The sequence below is a fragment of the Nyctereutes procyonoides genome, unplaced genomic scaffold, assembly GCF_905146905.1.
Source record: "Nyctereutes procyonoides isolate TBG_1078 unplaced genomic scaffold, NYPRO_anot_genome, whole genome shotgun sequence".
NCBI lineage: Eukaryota > Metazoa > Chordata > Mammalia > Carnivora > Canidae > Nyctereutes > Nyctereutes procyonoides.
This window is the reverse complement of record NW_026575030.1, coordinates 33047508-33066588: the sequence shown is the minus strand read 5'-3', so window position 1 is coordinate 33066588 and position 19081 is coordinate 33047508. Positions and strand designations below refer to the sequence as shown.

At 40.9% G+C, this 19081-nt stretch overlaps 1 protein-coding gene across 1 annotated transcript in view; it reads left to right on the top strand.

The window, feature by feature from the left end:
• The window catches only part of PHLDB2 (pleckstrin homology like domain family B member 2), a 217746-nt gene that overhangs the window by 148375 nt on the left and 50290 nt on the right, over positions 1-19081 (top strand). Inside the window, 3 exon segments of the mRNA XM_055316051.1 lie at positions 5547-5909; positions 11705-11848; positions 13084-13221. Coding sequence (XP_055172026.1) covers positions 5547-5909; positions 11705-11848; positions 13084-13221 — 645 coding nt within the window.

The following is a 19081-nucleotide window of genomic DNA, read 5'->3' as shown; positions in this document are numbered from 1 at the left end:
TTTGGATAAACATGAAGCCGGTTACAAGGTTATAGGGCACTGTCTCCGCATAAGACCATCCTCTCTTCTGACACCAAGCACAAGTTCAGAGAGTTCCCAGAAACCACCTACAGGTTCATGAATTCTTATTCTAGAATAAGATTATAGAACCCACTGAAAGCCATTACAGACAAGACTACTGTTTATTACAGGGAAAGGCTAAGATAAAAATCAGTCAAGAGAAGAGAAGCAGAGGGCAGAGTCAGGAGGTTCCAGATGCAGAGCTTCCACTGCTCTCTCCCTACATTGGTGTGCGACAATACCTAGAGAGTGTTGGCAACCAGGGAAGACCTCCTGAGCTTCAGTGTCCAGAGTATTTTTTGGGACTTCATCATGTGGGTCTGACTGTCCATTTGGTTAATCTCATCTCTAGGTTGACTGATCCCACAAGATCCCCAGTCCCCCACACAAAAATCACATGGTTGTCTCTCTGGAGTGGCCAGCCATCACCCCGAGATTGGTTATCATCAGGAGTGCCCAACTTTGTCCTAAACAAAGACAATCCTGTCAGGGATGACATAGATTACCTTCCAGAAGGCAACAGTGAAGGCCAGACCTCTCTTTGGACAAGGCCAAATTCTTTATTACACAGTAAATAAATGAGCTGCCTTCAGTAGGATCTCTGAGGCTCTGGTCTCCAGCTTTTGGGCTCATTACCTGCTTGAAATTAAGCAAGGCTTATCAATCATAATGGGGTTATGCAGAGAAAACAAAATAAAAAATTATCTCAGGCTTGAAACAGCATAGGTCTATCTCTCCTTCAGTCTCCATGGCCAGCATGGGTTGAATGAAGCCTCTGCTCCCCATTTCCATGCTCGGGGTCCAGGCTGATGGAGCCAGCACCATCTGCAGTGTCACTCTGCCATGGCAAGGCAAGACTGGTAATGAATCGCTCGTTGGCCATCCAGGCAGAAGTGACACACAGACACACATTGCCTCTCACCCTTCAATGGCCAGTGCAAGTTGGACAGTCATAGCTAGTTTAGGATTTGGGGAAATTGAAAAACCGTTGTACCCTGCGTTCAGAAAGATGAGAACTGATCATAATAGCCCTCGTTGCTACCCCAAGGGATTTATCTCTAAAAACAAATAGACTCACATAAAAGTCTTTTAAGCATTGCTTCTGTTTTTCTTCCTCATTGTCCTACTTAAATGACATCAGAATTTGCTCATGGAATCCTGGAAATTCTGCTTACTTGCCATCAGCTCTGTCTCATTCTGCCATCCACTCTTGCTAGTTTCTGACCAGGGTCTCTGACTCTTGCTAGTTTTTAATTTATGGTTATTGGGATCTCCTAAGTCCTGAAATACAGAGAAAGAAAGTTGACTTGGTTCTCTGCATGTACCTCGCCCTCTTCCTCCAAAGAACCCCATCTTTCTAGCCCCACAGGAGGTGCTGATCCCCAAATATATTCTGTTGGTCCATGCTCTATGCCTTTGCTTATGTGGTTCCTTTATAGAAATGCCAAGCCCACCCCACTGGCCAACAGGCCACACAGACTCATATTTATCCCGGAGTCTCAACTCAAATTTGTCTTTCTGTAATTTTTGTCTACTACTTCCTTCTATGTGAATCTACTGGTTTTCTATAAATCTGTTTGCACCATTTTCTTTGACTGTTTGTACCTCCCACTAAAGATGTAAGGGTAGAAATGCTGTCCTCTGTCTTTGTGTCTCCAGCACATCAATGGCCTGAGAGTAACTTAATAGATCTTTGATGAACTGGTGATAATGGAGATATTGAATCTCTAGGGTGAACAGGAGAGAGAAGGAAGGTCATAGTTAGCAATTACAGCAAGTCCTCTTACGAAAAAAATACCTTCTTTCAACTAAATTATTTCTAGCCATTAAAAGTTGACCCTTTTCTTTTATATAGCAAGTGACCCAATATAGTTAATTAGAACAGAAGGAGTTTAACAAAGATTTCCACTGTGCTTGGGTATTGACAACTGGTTTTCTGTATAATTTATTTCTGCACTACATTTATAGTGCTGTGGTCCAGACTGACTGCTCTTGGCTACCAGGGGATGGGTGGATTTGGGGGATGGATGAGATCCCTGACCGAGAGCTGTGAACTGCAGTGAGGCAATGCCAGATACATTCCTCTAAAAAGGAAAGAAAGCCCTGAGGTCAAAACACACTCAGTCTGCAGCTTTTTTTTCTTTCTTTCTTTCTTTCTTTCTTTCTTTCTTTCTTTCTTTCTTTTTTCTTTCTTTCTTTCTTTCTTTCTTTTCTTCTTTCTTTTCTTTTTTTTTTAAATGCTAAGGGAAAGAATCGCACAACCATTTTCTTCAGGCTTATATTTTAAGATCTCATGTCCTCTTCGAAGCTGTCTTTGATATATGTGATATATGGAGAGGAGAAAAGGGAAAACAGGGAGATAACAAAAGTATTTAAAATAATTTGATTCAAACGACCTACTTTCCAAGCCCATAACACCAATGTTTTGTGCTGTTTAGATGCATAGGCTGTGTGCTGGTGGCTTTTCTAAAGAACACACAGCAGAAAGCTGGCTGGGAGAGGTGGACAGGAATTGGAGATCTTCAAGAGGGTAGCCCTCGAAGCTTGGTAGGTCGCCAGGTGAAGCGCCGGATGAAATTGAGTTTTAGGTAGGGTGCGGTACATCTGAGTTTGCTGGTCGCCGTTGGTGTTGGATGTTCCACTATCATTATTAATAGTGCCCTGTTTGGGCCTCCAAGGTGTCCTGGTCTGGAATCGCCACCCTGATTTTAGGCCCCCTAGAGTGAAGAATAGCGGAGTGATGGATGGGAAGCAACAAGACTCTAGAGTGAAGAGGGCTCAGGGGAGAATTATTTTATGAGAGTACATGCTGTACAGAGTTTTCCTTAAAAGGCTTCATATAGTGCTCTCTGAAATACCTTGCAGACTTTCTTCTGACGCACTTCTCGACATCAGTTTATTTTTCTTTGGTGCAGCATTTATGGGGCCAATGTGTCTCCACGCAGGCTGGATTTCTTTGAGACTCACGGGCAGCAGTGCTGCTTGTATGTGTGATTCATGCCTGGACAGATTGGCTGTGAATGGGGTGATAAGAATAGAGAGAAGCACATACCAGTAGACCACACTTCCTGTGCACAAGCCTTTGAATACTGCATTTCACTGTCTGAAATAGCATTCATCTTCAGGCTGGGATCATTTATTCCCTGTGGAATTAAGCAATAGCGCTGGCAGCAGAAGAAACTATTTTGGGAAAGGGATGTGGGAGGAATTTGGCTGTGTATAACAGGCTAGGCGTGAGTACCTTCCGTGGTTCCACACTGTTCCCCGAAGCCCTGGTAAGTGGGAATTGACAACCTTCAGATAATCCCACGCGTAACTAATGTCCAGGGCAATGTATACATGCTGTGATCTCTAAGGGTCAGTAAAGATGGAGTTTAGAGGCTTCAATTTAAGTCCCCTAAATGGCAGAAAGAGAACTTTCCTTTGGAGATTAGCGTTAGCTTCTAATGCAGATGCTGTTGAGAAGGAGTAAAATGTAACATCTTGCTCTTGTCCCCCTCCTTACACCTGCCCTTTCAGGTGGTTTTTGCATTTTCCCATGTAAACTTACCTCTATCCTTGGTGAAGTTTAAAATAAGGCAGTGAATGCTGTGTGCCCCCCCCCCATTCCCTCCCCATAAAGCTGAGGTGGGTAGGACTTGGCAGCTGGTAGCAGCTGTGAAGATAAATAGGCACCAGGGCTCCTGGATGGACGGGGTGCAGAAGGCGTGGGATGAGGTTTGCAGCTATGAGTGTCTGCTGTGGGACGAGGCCATGAGGACCGAGCTGCAGCTGGAGGCCAGAAGTTCAGGCAGTGAACAGGAGGTGGGGGCTTACAGGAACCAGTGGAATTAGTCCTTTTGATCAAGCTATTGTGTTTGCAGGGGTGAGGGGGGCATAGAAGAGTCAGATACAACTTAAGTGACTTCTATCTTGTCATTTAATTAGTCTATTTATGGAAGCCAGGGAACTGTGTTCGTCTGTTTCTATTTAACTTTGCTGTTGGATAGTCCTTCAACTGACTGCCTTCAGAATTTTGTCTTTACAAATCAGCTACAATTAGAAATTGAAAACAGCACCCCAGGGCTACTTTAAAATTTTATATTTTGTTACTACTAACCAGTTTGGAAAATGTTTTTCTATGGAAGGCTTTTAAATTCTCTTTTCAATGTGGTAGTTGTCATCACAACAGATTGTTTTGTTATTTTAGTATTTTTCTTTCACTTTGGCCTTGGGATTAATGTGAGAGGCAGAGATGTTAAGGTTCTCCACTCCAAATAGTGCTGTCAGGGGTGAGGCTAAACATTTCATAAATTATATCCTTTGCTCACAAATATATAGTGAATTTACTAAAGTCAAAACCATAAATATCCACTTGTTTTGTATGGGGTGCTTGGTGAAGTGCCAGTAACTCATACCTTTATAGACATCAATGGCCTATAAGCAAATGAATTATCATTTTTTTGAGAGTTTATAAGGATTTTATTTTATTTTATTTATTTTTAATAATAAACACTGGGTGTTATTCTGTATGTTGGCAAATTGAACACCAATGAATTATCATTTTTTTAAAAAAGATTTTATTTATTTATTTATTTATTAGACACACAAAGAGAGAGGCAGAGACACAGGCAGAGGGAGAAGCAGGCTCCATGCAGGGAGCCTGATGCGGGACTCGACCCCCGGGGTTTCCAGGATCAGGCCCTGGGCTGAAGGCGGTGCTAAACCGCTGAGCCACCCGGGCTGCCCCATGAATTATCATTTTATTTTCCAGTTAAATGAATCAAAATGATCTCAGAATCTGAAATACATTGATGTCTTTCTATCTGGACATGACATGAAAAGTTTTTCATTTTTATGCAACATTTCTACTTCTTCATAATTTTAATTACTCACGTGAGAAGTTGATAGAAAAGACCTTTATCTCGTGACAAGAAATAAGAAAAGTAATGAAAATTTTGAGGCATGCCAAATAAAATATTGAAAAAGAATTCAAGGAGAAATGTTTTTTAACTTAGAAGATTCTTTAGCATTTTTCTTTTCATGTCTGTATCTCTAGGATGCTGGAGAATTAACTTTAAGCGCAACTGTTAAGTCAATAGTGATGAAGGAACTAGGTATGTTGGAGGCAGAGAGGTAGAGAAGGAAAGGGGAGGGAAGATATTTTAAAAAGGAGATTGAAGAAAAACCTTTGAAGTGTTCAGAGAAATGATAAATATCAAGAAAAGGCTTCCCGAGGGCTACCACATGGTAGGATCAGCAATGGGACATTCAAGGAGAGAGGACGGCCAGAATTGAGTTTGGGCAGAAAATCAGGCCTTTTTCACCTGGGTTTCATATAGATCCTTAAACGCACCCAAGAGAGATGATGGAAACTCATCACCGGCCTGCCGTCTGGGGGTTGACCTGTGGGATGAAATCGCCAGTGGTCCCAGCCTCTCCAATCTTTTTATTCGTGATTGTGTGTGTCCTCACACTCCCTGACCTTCCCCTCTTCTGCGTTCCAGGAGAGACAGCGTCTGGAGACCATCCTCAGTCTATGTGCTGAATACACGAAGCCCGACAGTCGCTTGTCCACTGGCACCTCCGTGGCAGATGTGCAGAAGATCAATAAGGAGCTTGAGAAGCTGCAGCTGTCGGACGAGGAGTCTGTGTTTGAAGAAGCCGTGGTGAGCCCTGACACCAGGTACAGGTGCCACCAGAAGGCTTCTCTCCATGACGCCGACTTGCCAGTCTTTGGGAGCATCGGTCAGAGCAGTGCCAGCCTCCTCTCCCCCAGGAGCATCAGGAATGATGACCTGCTCAGGGACTTCACGTCGGCCTTTCTGAAAACTTCCAGCGAGTCTGCTTATCTTAGTATCCTACCAAAGGTAAAGGCGACAAAGCAAAAAGACCAGGATTTAGGGTGTGGGGCTTGGCATCTGCATTGGCCTAGAGACTAGAGGTTTTACCTTTACTTGCTTTCCAAAATGTTCTCAGTGAAGCTTCGATTTAAGAGGTCATTAGCTAAACAAGGTGCAGCAAATTAGGGTGTTTACCGTAAAGTAACAAATGTGCCCCAGAAAAAACTGTAGCTGTACAGAAAAGTCAAAAGAAAGAAGTTTCTCTTCTTTCTCTCTGCCCCCTCCCAGTTGTACACCTGAGAAATAAACACAGAGTGTCTTACCTGCCTTCTTAATATTTCTGTGCATATATGGCTATGTGTTCTATGCACACACACACATATATAAACATGCAGTGTTCTGCTCTTTTTCTTTTCCTCACTAAATATCTGAACATCTTTGCATTTTAGTATACACAGCTCTGCCTCATTCTTTTTAATAGCTGACTAGTATTCTGTTGTTTGGAAATACTATGTAAACTGTCCCTAGTTTTTTTTACTAATAAAATCTATAGGCAGCAAATACTGTATGTATCTGCAAATGTATCTGCAAGATCATTTCCTAAAATTGGAATTGCTGAATCAAAGGGTTTTTATATTATTCATTTTTCCAAATATTTCAATATTATTGAATATTTATATTGGAATATAAATTAATAAGAATATTGAATATTTATATTCAATATTATTCCAATATTTCCTAATTATACTCTGGGAAGATTATACATTTCCAGGTGACACTTGCACTAACAGTTTATGAGCACACCTTGTTCTCCATTCACTTGGCCAAGGCTGTATATTATCATAATTTTTTAATATGCTAAGTTAATTGGTGTTTAATTTGCTTCTCTTTAATTATGCACCTTTTCATATTTTCAGTTGTTGATTTGTATTTTTGACCCACTTGTTCATGTTCTTCACCCATTTTTAAAAATCTTCTTATCTTGTTTTTACTAAGTAATATGAACTACCTATAAGGAAAGTAGCTTTTATCATGAGCAGTCTTCCCCTTGACTTTACTTGTGATATTTTTTAGAGGTATAGGAGTTTAAGATTCATATGTAGTTATAATTATTGCTTAGTCTTCTGGTTGTATAATGATTTCAAAATGTCCTTCAAATTTGAGGATTTCTTAAATGGAATTGAAGGATAATCTTTTGATGTTACTTTTTTCACCTATGTGTGAAAAAATAATTTTTTTTGAGACAGAGTGTGTGCAGGCATGCAAGTGTGTGACTGGAAGGCAGAGGGAGGGGAGAGAGACAATCTTAACCAGGCTCCATGCCCAGCTCGGAGCCCAGTGCAGGGCTTGATCTCACAACTCTGAGATCATGACCTAAACCAAAATCAAGAGATCAAGAGTCAGATGCTTAACTGACTAAGCCATCCAGGCACCCCAAGAATCTTTTTTCTATGAAATTAAAATAAAAATTCTTTTGCCCCTTATCTAGAAAGGATTTAAGAGAGCTGCAAGAAGACATAAATTTTATTGAGATAAAATTAACACACCAAAAATAGTAATTAGAAGGGGAAAACAGACACCACAATCACAATAATTTATTTATTTAAATAAACAGGATTAATTAAGTAAGTAACTCTGACCATGAAGTTCCATTCTGAGATTCTTGGCGATTTTAGTCAAAGAATCAAAACCACCAAAAGATACATTAGTTAAGTTTTTGTTGTAGGAGGAGGACTCAAACTGATTAAGAGAAAGACCTTATCATGGTGCTAAATTCTGACGTTAGTTTATTATCACCTGGAGTATTATTCAGGAGGCGTTTGCGTGTTGGTTTTGACTTTTTCACTCCATGTTCCTTGGAAGACGTCTGTGTTTGCCTTCTGAGTTCTCCCATCATCTACATCAGGACTCAGAAACGTCTGGTCCTTCTTTCTCCTAATGACCACGTTGACCTTACTCATTCTCAATGGAGACTACTTCTGAATAGGACATTTGTCTCTACTGCCAGAAAGTTGTAACTGTTAGAATCTAGGATGGGGGGCGGAATCAAAAGTTGTTTGTGTTCAGGCAAAGTAAATGACCCGCCGTTTGAAAACTTGAGCTGTTTTCAGCAGCCATTAGGCTTCCTTTGAAGTCCTTGGCTTCCTTTTCATTTAAAGCCCTTTCCCATTTCTTCCATCATGGGCAGCTGCCAGATTTTTGTTCAAGCAGTGAGCTGTGTGTCTCTCTTTAAGGACAATCTTTTGGGAGGCAGGTTTCTTCCTGAAGAGGCCTGGGACAAGAGAGCCGCTGGTGTGTAAATGGGCAGATGATGGCAGATGTTTTTAATTGCTCAAATATGCTTTTGTGGAAAAGGAGGCCTCTGAAGCTTAGAGCAGCCTCTGTTGCAGCAAGACATATAAGACTGTGCATCCTTTAGAGACAGGAAATGTCAAAGGCGCCTCTGGTTACCACGCAACAGCTTAGGCAGAGAGTGAGGGAGGGGGATGCATTCCAAGGATGGAGGTTTGCATTTATGACTTTTTGGAGACAGATATATGTTACCTCAGGACCAATAGGAGAATGTTTTATTAAGTCCTGACCATTTGTTTTGGATGCTTTCCTTCTTAGTAATCTGCTGATTCAATTATTCCCTTAGCAAAGAACAGGGTCCATTATTAATTGATCTAAGGATCAATAGAGAAGAAAGGAATGTGACACTCTAAGCTGATTTAAGGAAGCAAAGATTTTAATGATTTTTAGGAAACTTGAGGTTTAGCATTCTGGAACTTGTTTTATCTAACATTTACAGACAGATGACCTTGGAAATATGCTTATTCTATTCTATTCTATTCTATTTTTTTTAAACATTTATTTATTTTAGAAGGAGTGAGAGTGTAGTGGGAGGGAGAGGGAGAGAAAATCTCCAGCAAACATCCCACTGAGCACAGAGCCCGACACAGGGCTCAATCTCATGAGCCTGAGATCACCACCTGAGCCAAAACCAGCAGTCAGATGCTTAACTGACTGAGCCACTCAGGCTCCCGAAAATGTGATAATTTTAATTGGCTTTTGTGAACCTGTCTTCTGCCACCTGAGATGAAAGCTGAGAGTAGCTCACTCTTCTCTCTTTTTTCCTGTAGCGTTGGGATGTAAGCAACACACACAGTGCTGTGTACGTTTATGTACAGCATTGTGACCTTACTTACAAATATTGTGAAATGATTACCACATTTAATTTAACTAACATCCATTACTTCATATAGTTATTTGAAAAAAAAAAAAGTTCTTTTCCTTGAGAACTTTTCCCCTCTTCTCTCTGAGTAATCATTCTCCGCTGGATTGCCCTCACACTTGCACACATTGCAACTTCCTCTGATTGCAAGGAGTTTCCAAGAAGATATTTGAGGGGAAAAAAGTAGATAAAAAGTTTCCTGTTCCTACTGTCTCTCCCCTTTTCTTTGTGGAGATCAGGTGCCCTCATGGCATATTTGGGGATCCTCGTACATGTGTAAACAATATTCTCATCCCACTCCATTACAGACCATTTAGCATTTTAGAATCTCTTTAGAAGATCTTTCTCTTTATAAATAACAAAAAAGAAGAACCATTTCCTACACAGCATCGATTGCTATAAACGGCCTCTCAAATAGTCTTTAATCAAATATGCCTACTGTGATCAAGTTTTTAGAAACTTTGAGTTAGGAGTGCCTGGGTGGCTCAGTCGGTTGAGTTCTGACTCTTGATTTCAGCTCAGGCCATGATCTCAGGGTCGTGGGATCCAATGCTGAAATGGGCTCCATGCTCAGTGTGGAGTATGCTTGTCCCTCTCCCTCTGCACCTCCCCCCACTCATGAGCATGGGGGCACAAGCAATCTCTCTCCCTCTCATAAATAAATAAATAAATAAATAAATAAATAAATAAATAAATAAATAAATAAAATCTTCAAAAGAAAGGAAGAAAGAAACTTTGAGTTAGACATTTATAATCACCACTGTCACCTTTCTTCACCTTCTATTTGCTTGGAAGGTGTAGGGTTTTGCAGATTGTTCAGCTTTTGTTTTGCCTTAATGCTTTACTTCCACAAGTGAGAGAGATATTTTTAAACCATGTTGGCAGTTGAAACCTAATATGAAATGTTAGCTCAACAGGATACTGGCCTTCTTGAGGCTTTCCTGCTAGGATGACACGTCAGTGGTTTTGGAATGCCATTCACTCTTACAGGCCTTCCTCACGCCCTAAAACGGGCACCCAAGCATTAAGACAATGGGATTCATTGTCTGTGATAAAAAAGTCAGCGGTTGTTTTATTAATTGGTAAGATACTGCATATAAGACGGCAATTAAAAGTCTAAATGTCGAAGTTTAGAAGGCCTGCGTACTTCTGCTAATCAACCTGAGATCCTGTGACATCTCAATTGTTTAATCTCCTTAAGGCGCAGTGAAGTAGGATAAAGAATAAAGAATATGAATAAAGAAATGCCACATGCTGGCTATCTTCTTGACGTTATTTTCAAGATCATTAAATAAATTAAATGAACTTAGTGAGGCATACTAAATTCTATTGATCTCTTTAGTTAATATGAATATTCTTTTCCCTGACTAATGAGTAATCTTCAATAATTTACTTATCCAGGCTGCTATTTTTAATGTCCAAGTATGAAATTATTTCATGGTTAACTTACTAATGCCAAGAAATTACATCTTTTTCAAGGAGAGATAAAAACTGAATAAATAATGTGCCAATACCCCAGCATCCTTTGACTTACAGAAAGACTGATCTCTAGAAGGCAATATCTAGAATAACTAATTCTAGAAAGAATTCCTGAAAGAAGAGGCTATTTTGAATTCACTGTTTTCTCTTCTTAAAACAATAGGCAGTCCCATTTTGGCTGGTATCTGATCCTAAATATTCCTTTCTTCCCTGGGCATTTGTCATAACTCTGTTCCGGGGTGGAAGTCTGTTCTCTCTTACTTAATTTCTTTCCTGACTTTTTCATTCCTTGCCAAGGAACTCAAGCTTTTTTTTCTAGGCAATGATTTTGTGAATGATGACCAGTGTCCTATTTTGTGTCCCAAAAGCCCAATGGCCCAGTAGTGTCTTAAACATTATACAGGAAGAAGGTCCTGTAGGATAAAGACAGTAAGTAATGTGCAAACACAAGAAGTGAAACATGAGTTAACTTCATATTAAGTGTATAGTTTTCACTCATTTTGGGAACCACCAAAGTAATAAGGCCTGTATTGTCCTGATTCTTCACTTTATGGAACATTGCGGTGAGAGGGTCCAAGAGCATTATACCCACTTTTCCACAGTGTGTTGGAAAGGAAACAAATAAGCATGAATGCACTCATTCACAGAAAACCCAGGAGGTGGGACCCAGGAGGATGGCTAGAGATTCAGAAGACTGTTGTAGGAGCTATGCTCACTCAGAGATGGGAGAGAATATGGGGCTTGGAGTGAAGGTAGCAGCAGGCCCAAGAGATTCTTGAGGAAGATGTCAAAAGTCTTGTAGAGCTTTTAGTTTTTTGCTGTGCCAAACTTTCTCTATAATCTTAGAGAAGTCGCTCCAATCTCTATGGACCACAACTTCCTCAACTATATGACCTCTTAAAAGAATATGAATGGGTGAATTTAAGTTGATTTGTATGGGGTAACTTACAAACCTTACTGCTGAGGATTTGTGGGAAAATGCAGAATTGCAACTGAACACTCACCAGGATGCTTTTAGAATCCAAAGAGGTATGGAGACTTTGAAACACGAGACTTACTACTGGTTTATAAATTGGGAGATTCTGGAATTGAGGTGTGAATAGCCCTTTTCTGTGTTGATTAATTGCAGACCCCAGAGGGTATAAATGAAGAACAAAGGATTCAGGAGTTGGCAGCAATGGAGGAGACCCGGATAACAATTCTAAATAACCTCGAAGAACTTGAACAAAAAATCAAAGACATAAATGACCAGATGGATGAGTCTTCCAGAGAGGTATAAACCAGGAGTTGATTTTTTACCCCTCCCTTGTTTCTCACTTTCCTCTAGCTTAAGAATATTACTGCCTATTAAGGCATAGACTTTGGAAGCAGAATACATAGAAATCAACAATGAATTAATATTTTTTTCAGTGCACCCTGTATAGGGTAAAAATAGCTTTTTTAAAAAAAAAACTTTTTCCTTATCTTTTTTTTCTTAAGTCAGATGAGTCAAACATATGAAGCCATTTTTGATGTACTTTGGATATAATCAATTTTGTCTTGGGCAGCCCCGGTGGCTCAGCAGTTTAGCGCCGCCTTCAGCCCCGGGAGATCCAGGATCGAGTCCCACATCAGGCTCCCTGCATGGAGTCTGCTTCTCCCTCTGTCTCTCTGTCTCTGTCTCTATGTCTGTCTGTCTGTCTCTCTCTCTCTGTCCCTAATAAGTAAGTAAAATCTTAAAAAAAATTTTTTTTGTCTTAACTAGTGTGTGCTTTCCGACTTGCTATAGATTTGTCTGTCAGCTGAGGTGTTCAAGTTCAAATCCAACAGTTTCCTGAGTATGCTTAGTATGAGCTGGACATCATGTTGGTACTATAGGGGGATTTATATATGAATCAAACATAGACTAGCTTTCTAGAGGTTTGCAAATCAGAGAGGAGACAGACACATTGTCTATTACTATAATAGGAGAAAGGGGTAATTTTCATACTATCTCCACAGAGCAAGTAGGAGCAAATGCTTCTGCCTAGCATGTGTATACTCACAGATGGTGCAGATAGCTATAAGCAGAAGGGGACTGCTCACCTGTCATCTTATACACAGACCCTGGACGTCCCTCCTGCTGGCATTGCTAAGAATGCATCACTTGCATGCTGGGCCGGGTGTAATTTTCACTTCCCATGCTCTGTGGACAAAGACAGACACAGCTGCTCCCAGGATGGTTTGTGCTTGAGCCTGAATCTGAGCAAATAGGTCAAATATTATGGAGAAGTTAGTAGAAAAGGAGTTATAGTAGAGAAATTAAATGATAGGTAGATTTCTTAGTAAATACATTGTGGGCTGTTCGGCTTTCTTATAGGAATTTTTGAGTCTCACCTGGACTCTCCAGGGTGCTCTCTAGATCCCACAGTCTGACTGATACCATAGTACTTTTTGAAATTTGTAGTTGTTAAAAATGCACCTCTAAAGTGGGCAGTTGAGAATCTCTCTGAAGGTGAAACACCTCTGAGCTTTGTTTTGTATCCTCAGTTGGATATGGAATGTGCTCTTTTGGACGGAGAACAAAAATCTGAAACAACTGAACTTATGAAAGAGAAGGAAATTTTGGATCATCTAAACCGGAAAATAGCAGAACTGGAAAAGAACATTGTTGGTGAAAAGACCAAGGTAAAGGAAAAGTAGATTCTAATGCAATGTTTATGAGCAATATGGTGATTCCATTTGGTCAAATTTAAATGTTGTATGAATTCCCGTGGTTTTGGATTTGTGTGTCATGTTCCTGGAGACAGTGGTTCTAGAGGAAAGCCTTAAGATGAGGTAAGTTCTTCGCAAAGAACTGTCAGTGACCGAGCTGTGGATGCTAAGAGAGTAGAGCCCATTGAACTTTCGATCTGATATTCATGGCAGCTAAATCTACGTGAGATGAGTGACTTGCTTTTTTTCCAGCAGCCTTTCTGCTCTTCTGATTGTACTGTGTTTTTTAAAGATGGTTTTCAGCATGCTAAACTTCTTAACCACTGGTATCCTATGGGGATGACTTAAGCATATTCATATATGGTTGCCTTTTTCCTTTTCATTTTTCTGTTTATTAAGACTTTGAATGGGAACCATTCATCTCATCTGTCTTGCCTTGCCATTGTATTCTTCATTCTTCATTGTATTCTTGCATTCTTCAATGCAAGAGCACTGCTGTTTGACAAATGCATTGGAGCTGACAGGGAATCCTCGCACACTGCCAAGTGGAAAATAGCCATGAAACACAGTTGACACTTACCTTGAAAAAGGTCTTACACATACATTTCAGCCACAACCTGAATGTTGGTGGATATCTACTAGGGAAAGTGGGAAAAATTACCTACGATTTTTAGAATTCAGGGTAGTTGTTGGTTTTTTTGTTTGTTTATTTGTTTCCCCTGGGAAATATTTTACTCACTCTTCTCTCACATTCTGAGTTAGTTACAGCTAAACTAAGCCTAAAATTAAAAAATGAAATTCCAGTTTCGGAGGGAAGAAGCAAATGAACTTGAACACATTCTTCCTTGTATTCCAACTTCTACACTAAGCTGAGAAAAAGAAAAAAAATCACTTTGAGTAAGTTCTAGTGGGTAGTATGTGAAAAGGATTTCTACTGAATGTGGCCTCCTTTTTAGGCTCTTCTTTGTTTGAGACCCTATAAATAAGGGCATTTGATCTTGGTGCCAGAGAATGAGCTCAAAGTGATATTGTCAGAAATTGATGTCAGACTAACAGTTACACATCAATTTCTTGGTTGCCTGCTTGTCAAGATTAACTACACAGCTTTTTCACATTAAGTTTTATGTCCATTCCTTCTAGCTCCAGACTTTGAAATAGTAAAGAAACCCATTTGGGTTGTTGGTATATATTTTTTTTAAAAAAGCTCAAAACGAAGTCAAAGGATTGATTGTCTAGATCTGCAGTAGAGGCTGATTCTGCTTTTTCAAAATTCAGCATGGGTATAGCAAGAAATTGTGGGAAGTATTAGAAGTCTTTGTTTGGGGTGCTTATTAGTATTTATTTTTATATCATACTGGAAAACTTGTGGGACATAGGAATGGGTATCATGTTCTCCATGAACCTTCCTCATGGATGTAGTTATTTATTGTTGTGTAACACACACGTGGCATGGCCTGCAAATTCTATTTGTCTCTATCATTAGCATGAGACACAAAAGTGAAGCAAGCCATGTCAAAGCTTAATCCCATCTCCCAGGGAAAGTTGTGTTATATTCTGAGGACCTGAAGGAGAGGTGGGACTCCCGGAATGTGGGCAGAAACAAGAAAGGAGGCCACCTCCATCCTTCTATTATTGTTTTGGTAAGCTTGACAGAGGCTGTGCATAGGAGAGGGGACGGTGGGGGTTAGAAGTTTAGGACTGGCTTGTGCAGCTGTTAGGGGATTCGTTGGTCTTAGAAAGTGGGATTATTGTCTGTCATCACATGGTATAAAAAGTGACAGAAACTGGCTTTGGATTAGAGCTTCCAGAGAAGGACAAGGGAAGTAGAAACAGACTGGACTAGATGACCTTATACATATTTTGACAACCAAACTCAAAGAGAGACTCGATACCACTTGGCAGCATTACTATATTTTTCAAATAAACTTATACCAGTCTAAGACATGGCTGTTTCACGCTTTTATTCTGTTCAGACCTCTGGTCTGTTTTCCTCCCACTATGATGACCTCACCACCCACTTCCCTGAGAAACCAGATGTATCCTATCCTTCACAATGAAGGAGGGTTCTCTCCACCCCTCAAAGATAAGTGCCTTTGGAGGTACTGTGGGTGTCATCCCATCCTACTGTCTCAAGGTCAGCTCTCCTGTACCCCCCCTACCCCAGCCTTCCCCTCTTTAGTGGACTGTTACTGCCAGCATATCAACATTATTTTTACGTTTTATTATTATTTAAATATAAACTACCTTCCAGCTATTGCCATATCTCATTTCTCTTCATTGTAGCCATGCTTTTCAAACAGTGTTCCCGCTATGCTGCGAGGTCTCTTCCTCAGTTCCTAATTACCCATCGCCCCAATTACGGTCAGCTTAGACCCCCAGTATTCCACCAGAAGTGTGTCTCTTTACATCTAAGTACTGCCCAACCTACTGCACTTTTTTAGTTCTCTTGCGATCAGACTTCCTGGGCAGCATTCAAGACCGGGGACAGATCTTTTTCTTCATACTTGCCTCTCCCCATCCACCATTTGGCCTCTGGCTGCCTCCTCTTCTGGTTCCCCTTCTCTTTCTCTTCCTCATTCTCTCTGACTTCTCCAGCTGGGTTCCCTGTGCTTGTTCCTCTACCTCTGTAAAACCAGTTGCTAGAGTGTTTGTCTCTGATCTGAACCCTCTTCTCTTGTTTTGTTTTGTTTTGTTTTTTTTATTTATGATAGTCACAGAGAGAGAGAGAGAGAGAGAGAGGCAGAGACACAGGCAGAGGGAGAAGCAGGCTCCATGCACCGGGAGCCTGATGTGGGATTCGATCCCGGGTCTCCAGGATCGCGCCCTGGGCCAAAGGCAGGCGCCAAACTGCTGCGCCACCCAGGGATCCCATGAACCCTCTTCTCTTGTATCCTCACATTCTTTTATAGCCATGGCTTCCCATGACCTGTATACGCTGGTGACAGTCAAGTGTGTCTGTAGCCTCCAACACTTTCCTGAACTTCTGACTCATATCCTGTAGTCTACCTGACATCTGCACTCAGACATTTCACAGCTACTGCCGACTCAATGTTCGTAATGAACTCTTGATCTTCTCCCCCTTGTCTTCCACAATTCACCTCACCCCCACCACCAATCCTGTTCTTCCTCCAGTGTTCCCAGTCCAGGAGATGGCATCTCCAGCCGCCTCTATATCCAAATGGAAACCTGGAAGTAGACCTTGACCCTTCTTTCTCCATCACCTTCACATTAAGAGTTCTCAGTTAGTTTAGCTTCTCTGCATCTCCACTAACAGCGTTCTATTCTAACCCATCAGAATCTCTTCTTTACTTCCATTCCCATTTGCTTCCCTTTAGCTCATTCTCTTCACAACAGCCAGAGTGATTTTTAAAAATATATAAATTAGGTCACCTCACTCTGCTTTGTGTTCCACCATATTTTATATAAGTTTTATGTAAATCTTAATTCCTGACCTGTTGCATGCCTTTGTCACTCTCCCCTCCTTCACACAATGTACATGGTGACTTTCTTTCTATTTGTTTAAAGAGCTTCCCACCCCCACCCCCTACCAGATCTGTTTCCCACGCCTGGAATTCCCTTCCCCAAATTCCATATCTTGTTGGTTCTATCTTTCAGGGCTGAGGTTCTTTGTTAGCTTTTCAGAAAAGCCGTTTCAGTTCTTTTCAGTTCAGATTATGTTCTCCCTGTTGTTCTTTTAGTCCTTGTACAAATCATATTTCATATTTCACATTTATTTGGGGCTTGTTAGATATGAATGTCCCTCTCCAGTATGTAAAATAGAGGAAGGCACTGCTACCCACTGTTTACCCAGCTTACAGCACTAGAATACCACCCAGTATGCTTCAGGAATATTGTCCCTGGATCTCCTGCTAACAGCAAGCCCAGGCGGGCCCTTAACAGAAACATTGAGCCAAACACCTGCTCAAGAGCTATGTGCTGCCAAGTTCAGGCCATCTGGGATGGTCTGCTTCAGTACACATGCCAGTGGGCTTGTAGTCACACTGCCAGTTGAGCCAGAGTGTAAGACAGAAGGAGGAAGTGGCCTTTGCCCCTTTGGATCTCGTTTCCTTTTGCATACACCTGTTGCTGCTGTCAGATATAAACTGTGGAATGAGAAAACCAAAACCTGGAAAGATATCCCCGTCGGGCAAGCTCTGCTTCAGATGTCCATAGCACATCCTGTAAGCCTGGCCCTGCTTTTTGGATACAAGGCCTAGAGCATAGGAAGAGGGCTTACTAACACCTCAAATTTCAAATACCGATGTGAAATTATTGACATTGTTTCCTTGGCACTGGAGGCCAGCCTTTAGTACTATTTCTCTTATCTGATTTGGGAACTATCATTCTATTTTACCTATTTGGTATAAGTTAATATACAGGTATCACTCACTTTTCAAAAGTTCACATTATGGTTGCCACACATTTACGAAAGAATTCCATTAGAATCTACCTTCACTAACCAAAAGAAATCCGAAGAGGATTTCCGCTTTTATGCAAAAAGTTGAGAAGTGAACATAGCCTTCAGTGTATGGATAGGATTCAGCATTTGTGCTGCCGTGAGCTGGTACAGGGGCAGCGTACACTCGCACCCTCAGCAGCCAGAGTGGTGCCATCAAGCTCCTTCCCCGGGAACTACAGCAGCATCTCAGCATTAAGCAGCCACAGCTTCCAACTCTGGGAGTATCTGTGCTTGATCTCGCCTTGTTTATTCTGTACATCTGTTAGATGACCAAGACGTGTCCTAAGGTATCGAGAAAGCCTAAGAGAGGTTATTTTGGAGGGTCTGGGAAGGCTTAAGATTTCTTCCGTATAATTTAATGGTAATTGCTTCTTCACTTTACCCCATTTTGGCTTAGGAAAGGTTTCATAGGATTGCTCAACTTTCAGATACAGGGGGAAACCTGTATGTTATAGATGACTGCTATTTATTATATGCTACCATCAGTGATATAAACAATATAAAATATGAACAACATAAAATATAGACAGTGTATTCAACTATATATTTATTGAACATGTTTGCAGTGGCTCCCTGAGCTGACTTTTCTCTGTCCTTAGGAGTTACACTGTCAAAACCATCAGGAAACTCATTTCCATGTGGCTCTGAGCTAAATGCCACCTCCCTATTGTGTTTTCAGACAGTAGCCACATCACAAATAGAGTCTATGAATATGGGTAAACCCTGAACAAACATAAGTATTTGACTTGAACATAAGTCCAGAGAGGATATTTATTTGATGAAGCAGTAATCACAGAGGCCATAGCGCTTTCCTCGGGTGAGTAAAAGGAGAGAGAATTGTTAACCTCTGTCCTAGTGAACTGATTCAGTTTAATGAGTTTGGCGACAGAGTGGAGAAGCCACCAGGACCAAGAAGCGCCATTCTGGCAAAGGCCTGGTTGTGGACTTGGCTTCCCTTCTTGCCACTCCCCCATTCCAAGGCACAGCCCAGTTGGAGCAACTGCTGAGCAGGTGTGGATACATGCATTTGTTTATAGAGATTTTTCCCTGTCTTTTTTTTTTTTTAAGATTTTCCCTCTGTCTTTGCCTCGTTCTGACTACAGTAAGAATTCAAAACTAAAAATAGTTTTCCAATTTCCTCTACTTTATTATAGAGAAATTTCAGTTTCCTCTAAGATTATTATCTGTGTCTCATCTCTGCTTCTTTGGCATGCAAAAATCAATAGCCAGTTGTACTGAAATTCAGTAAAATGGTTAAGGAAGGGCGCTGCATCTGTAGTCTTGTAGTAGAGTCTTTCCATTGCCCAGATGCTCATCATAAGGCTCAACCATTCTTTGTTTTAAGATCTGCCCTCACACAGATAGATTATGGTA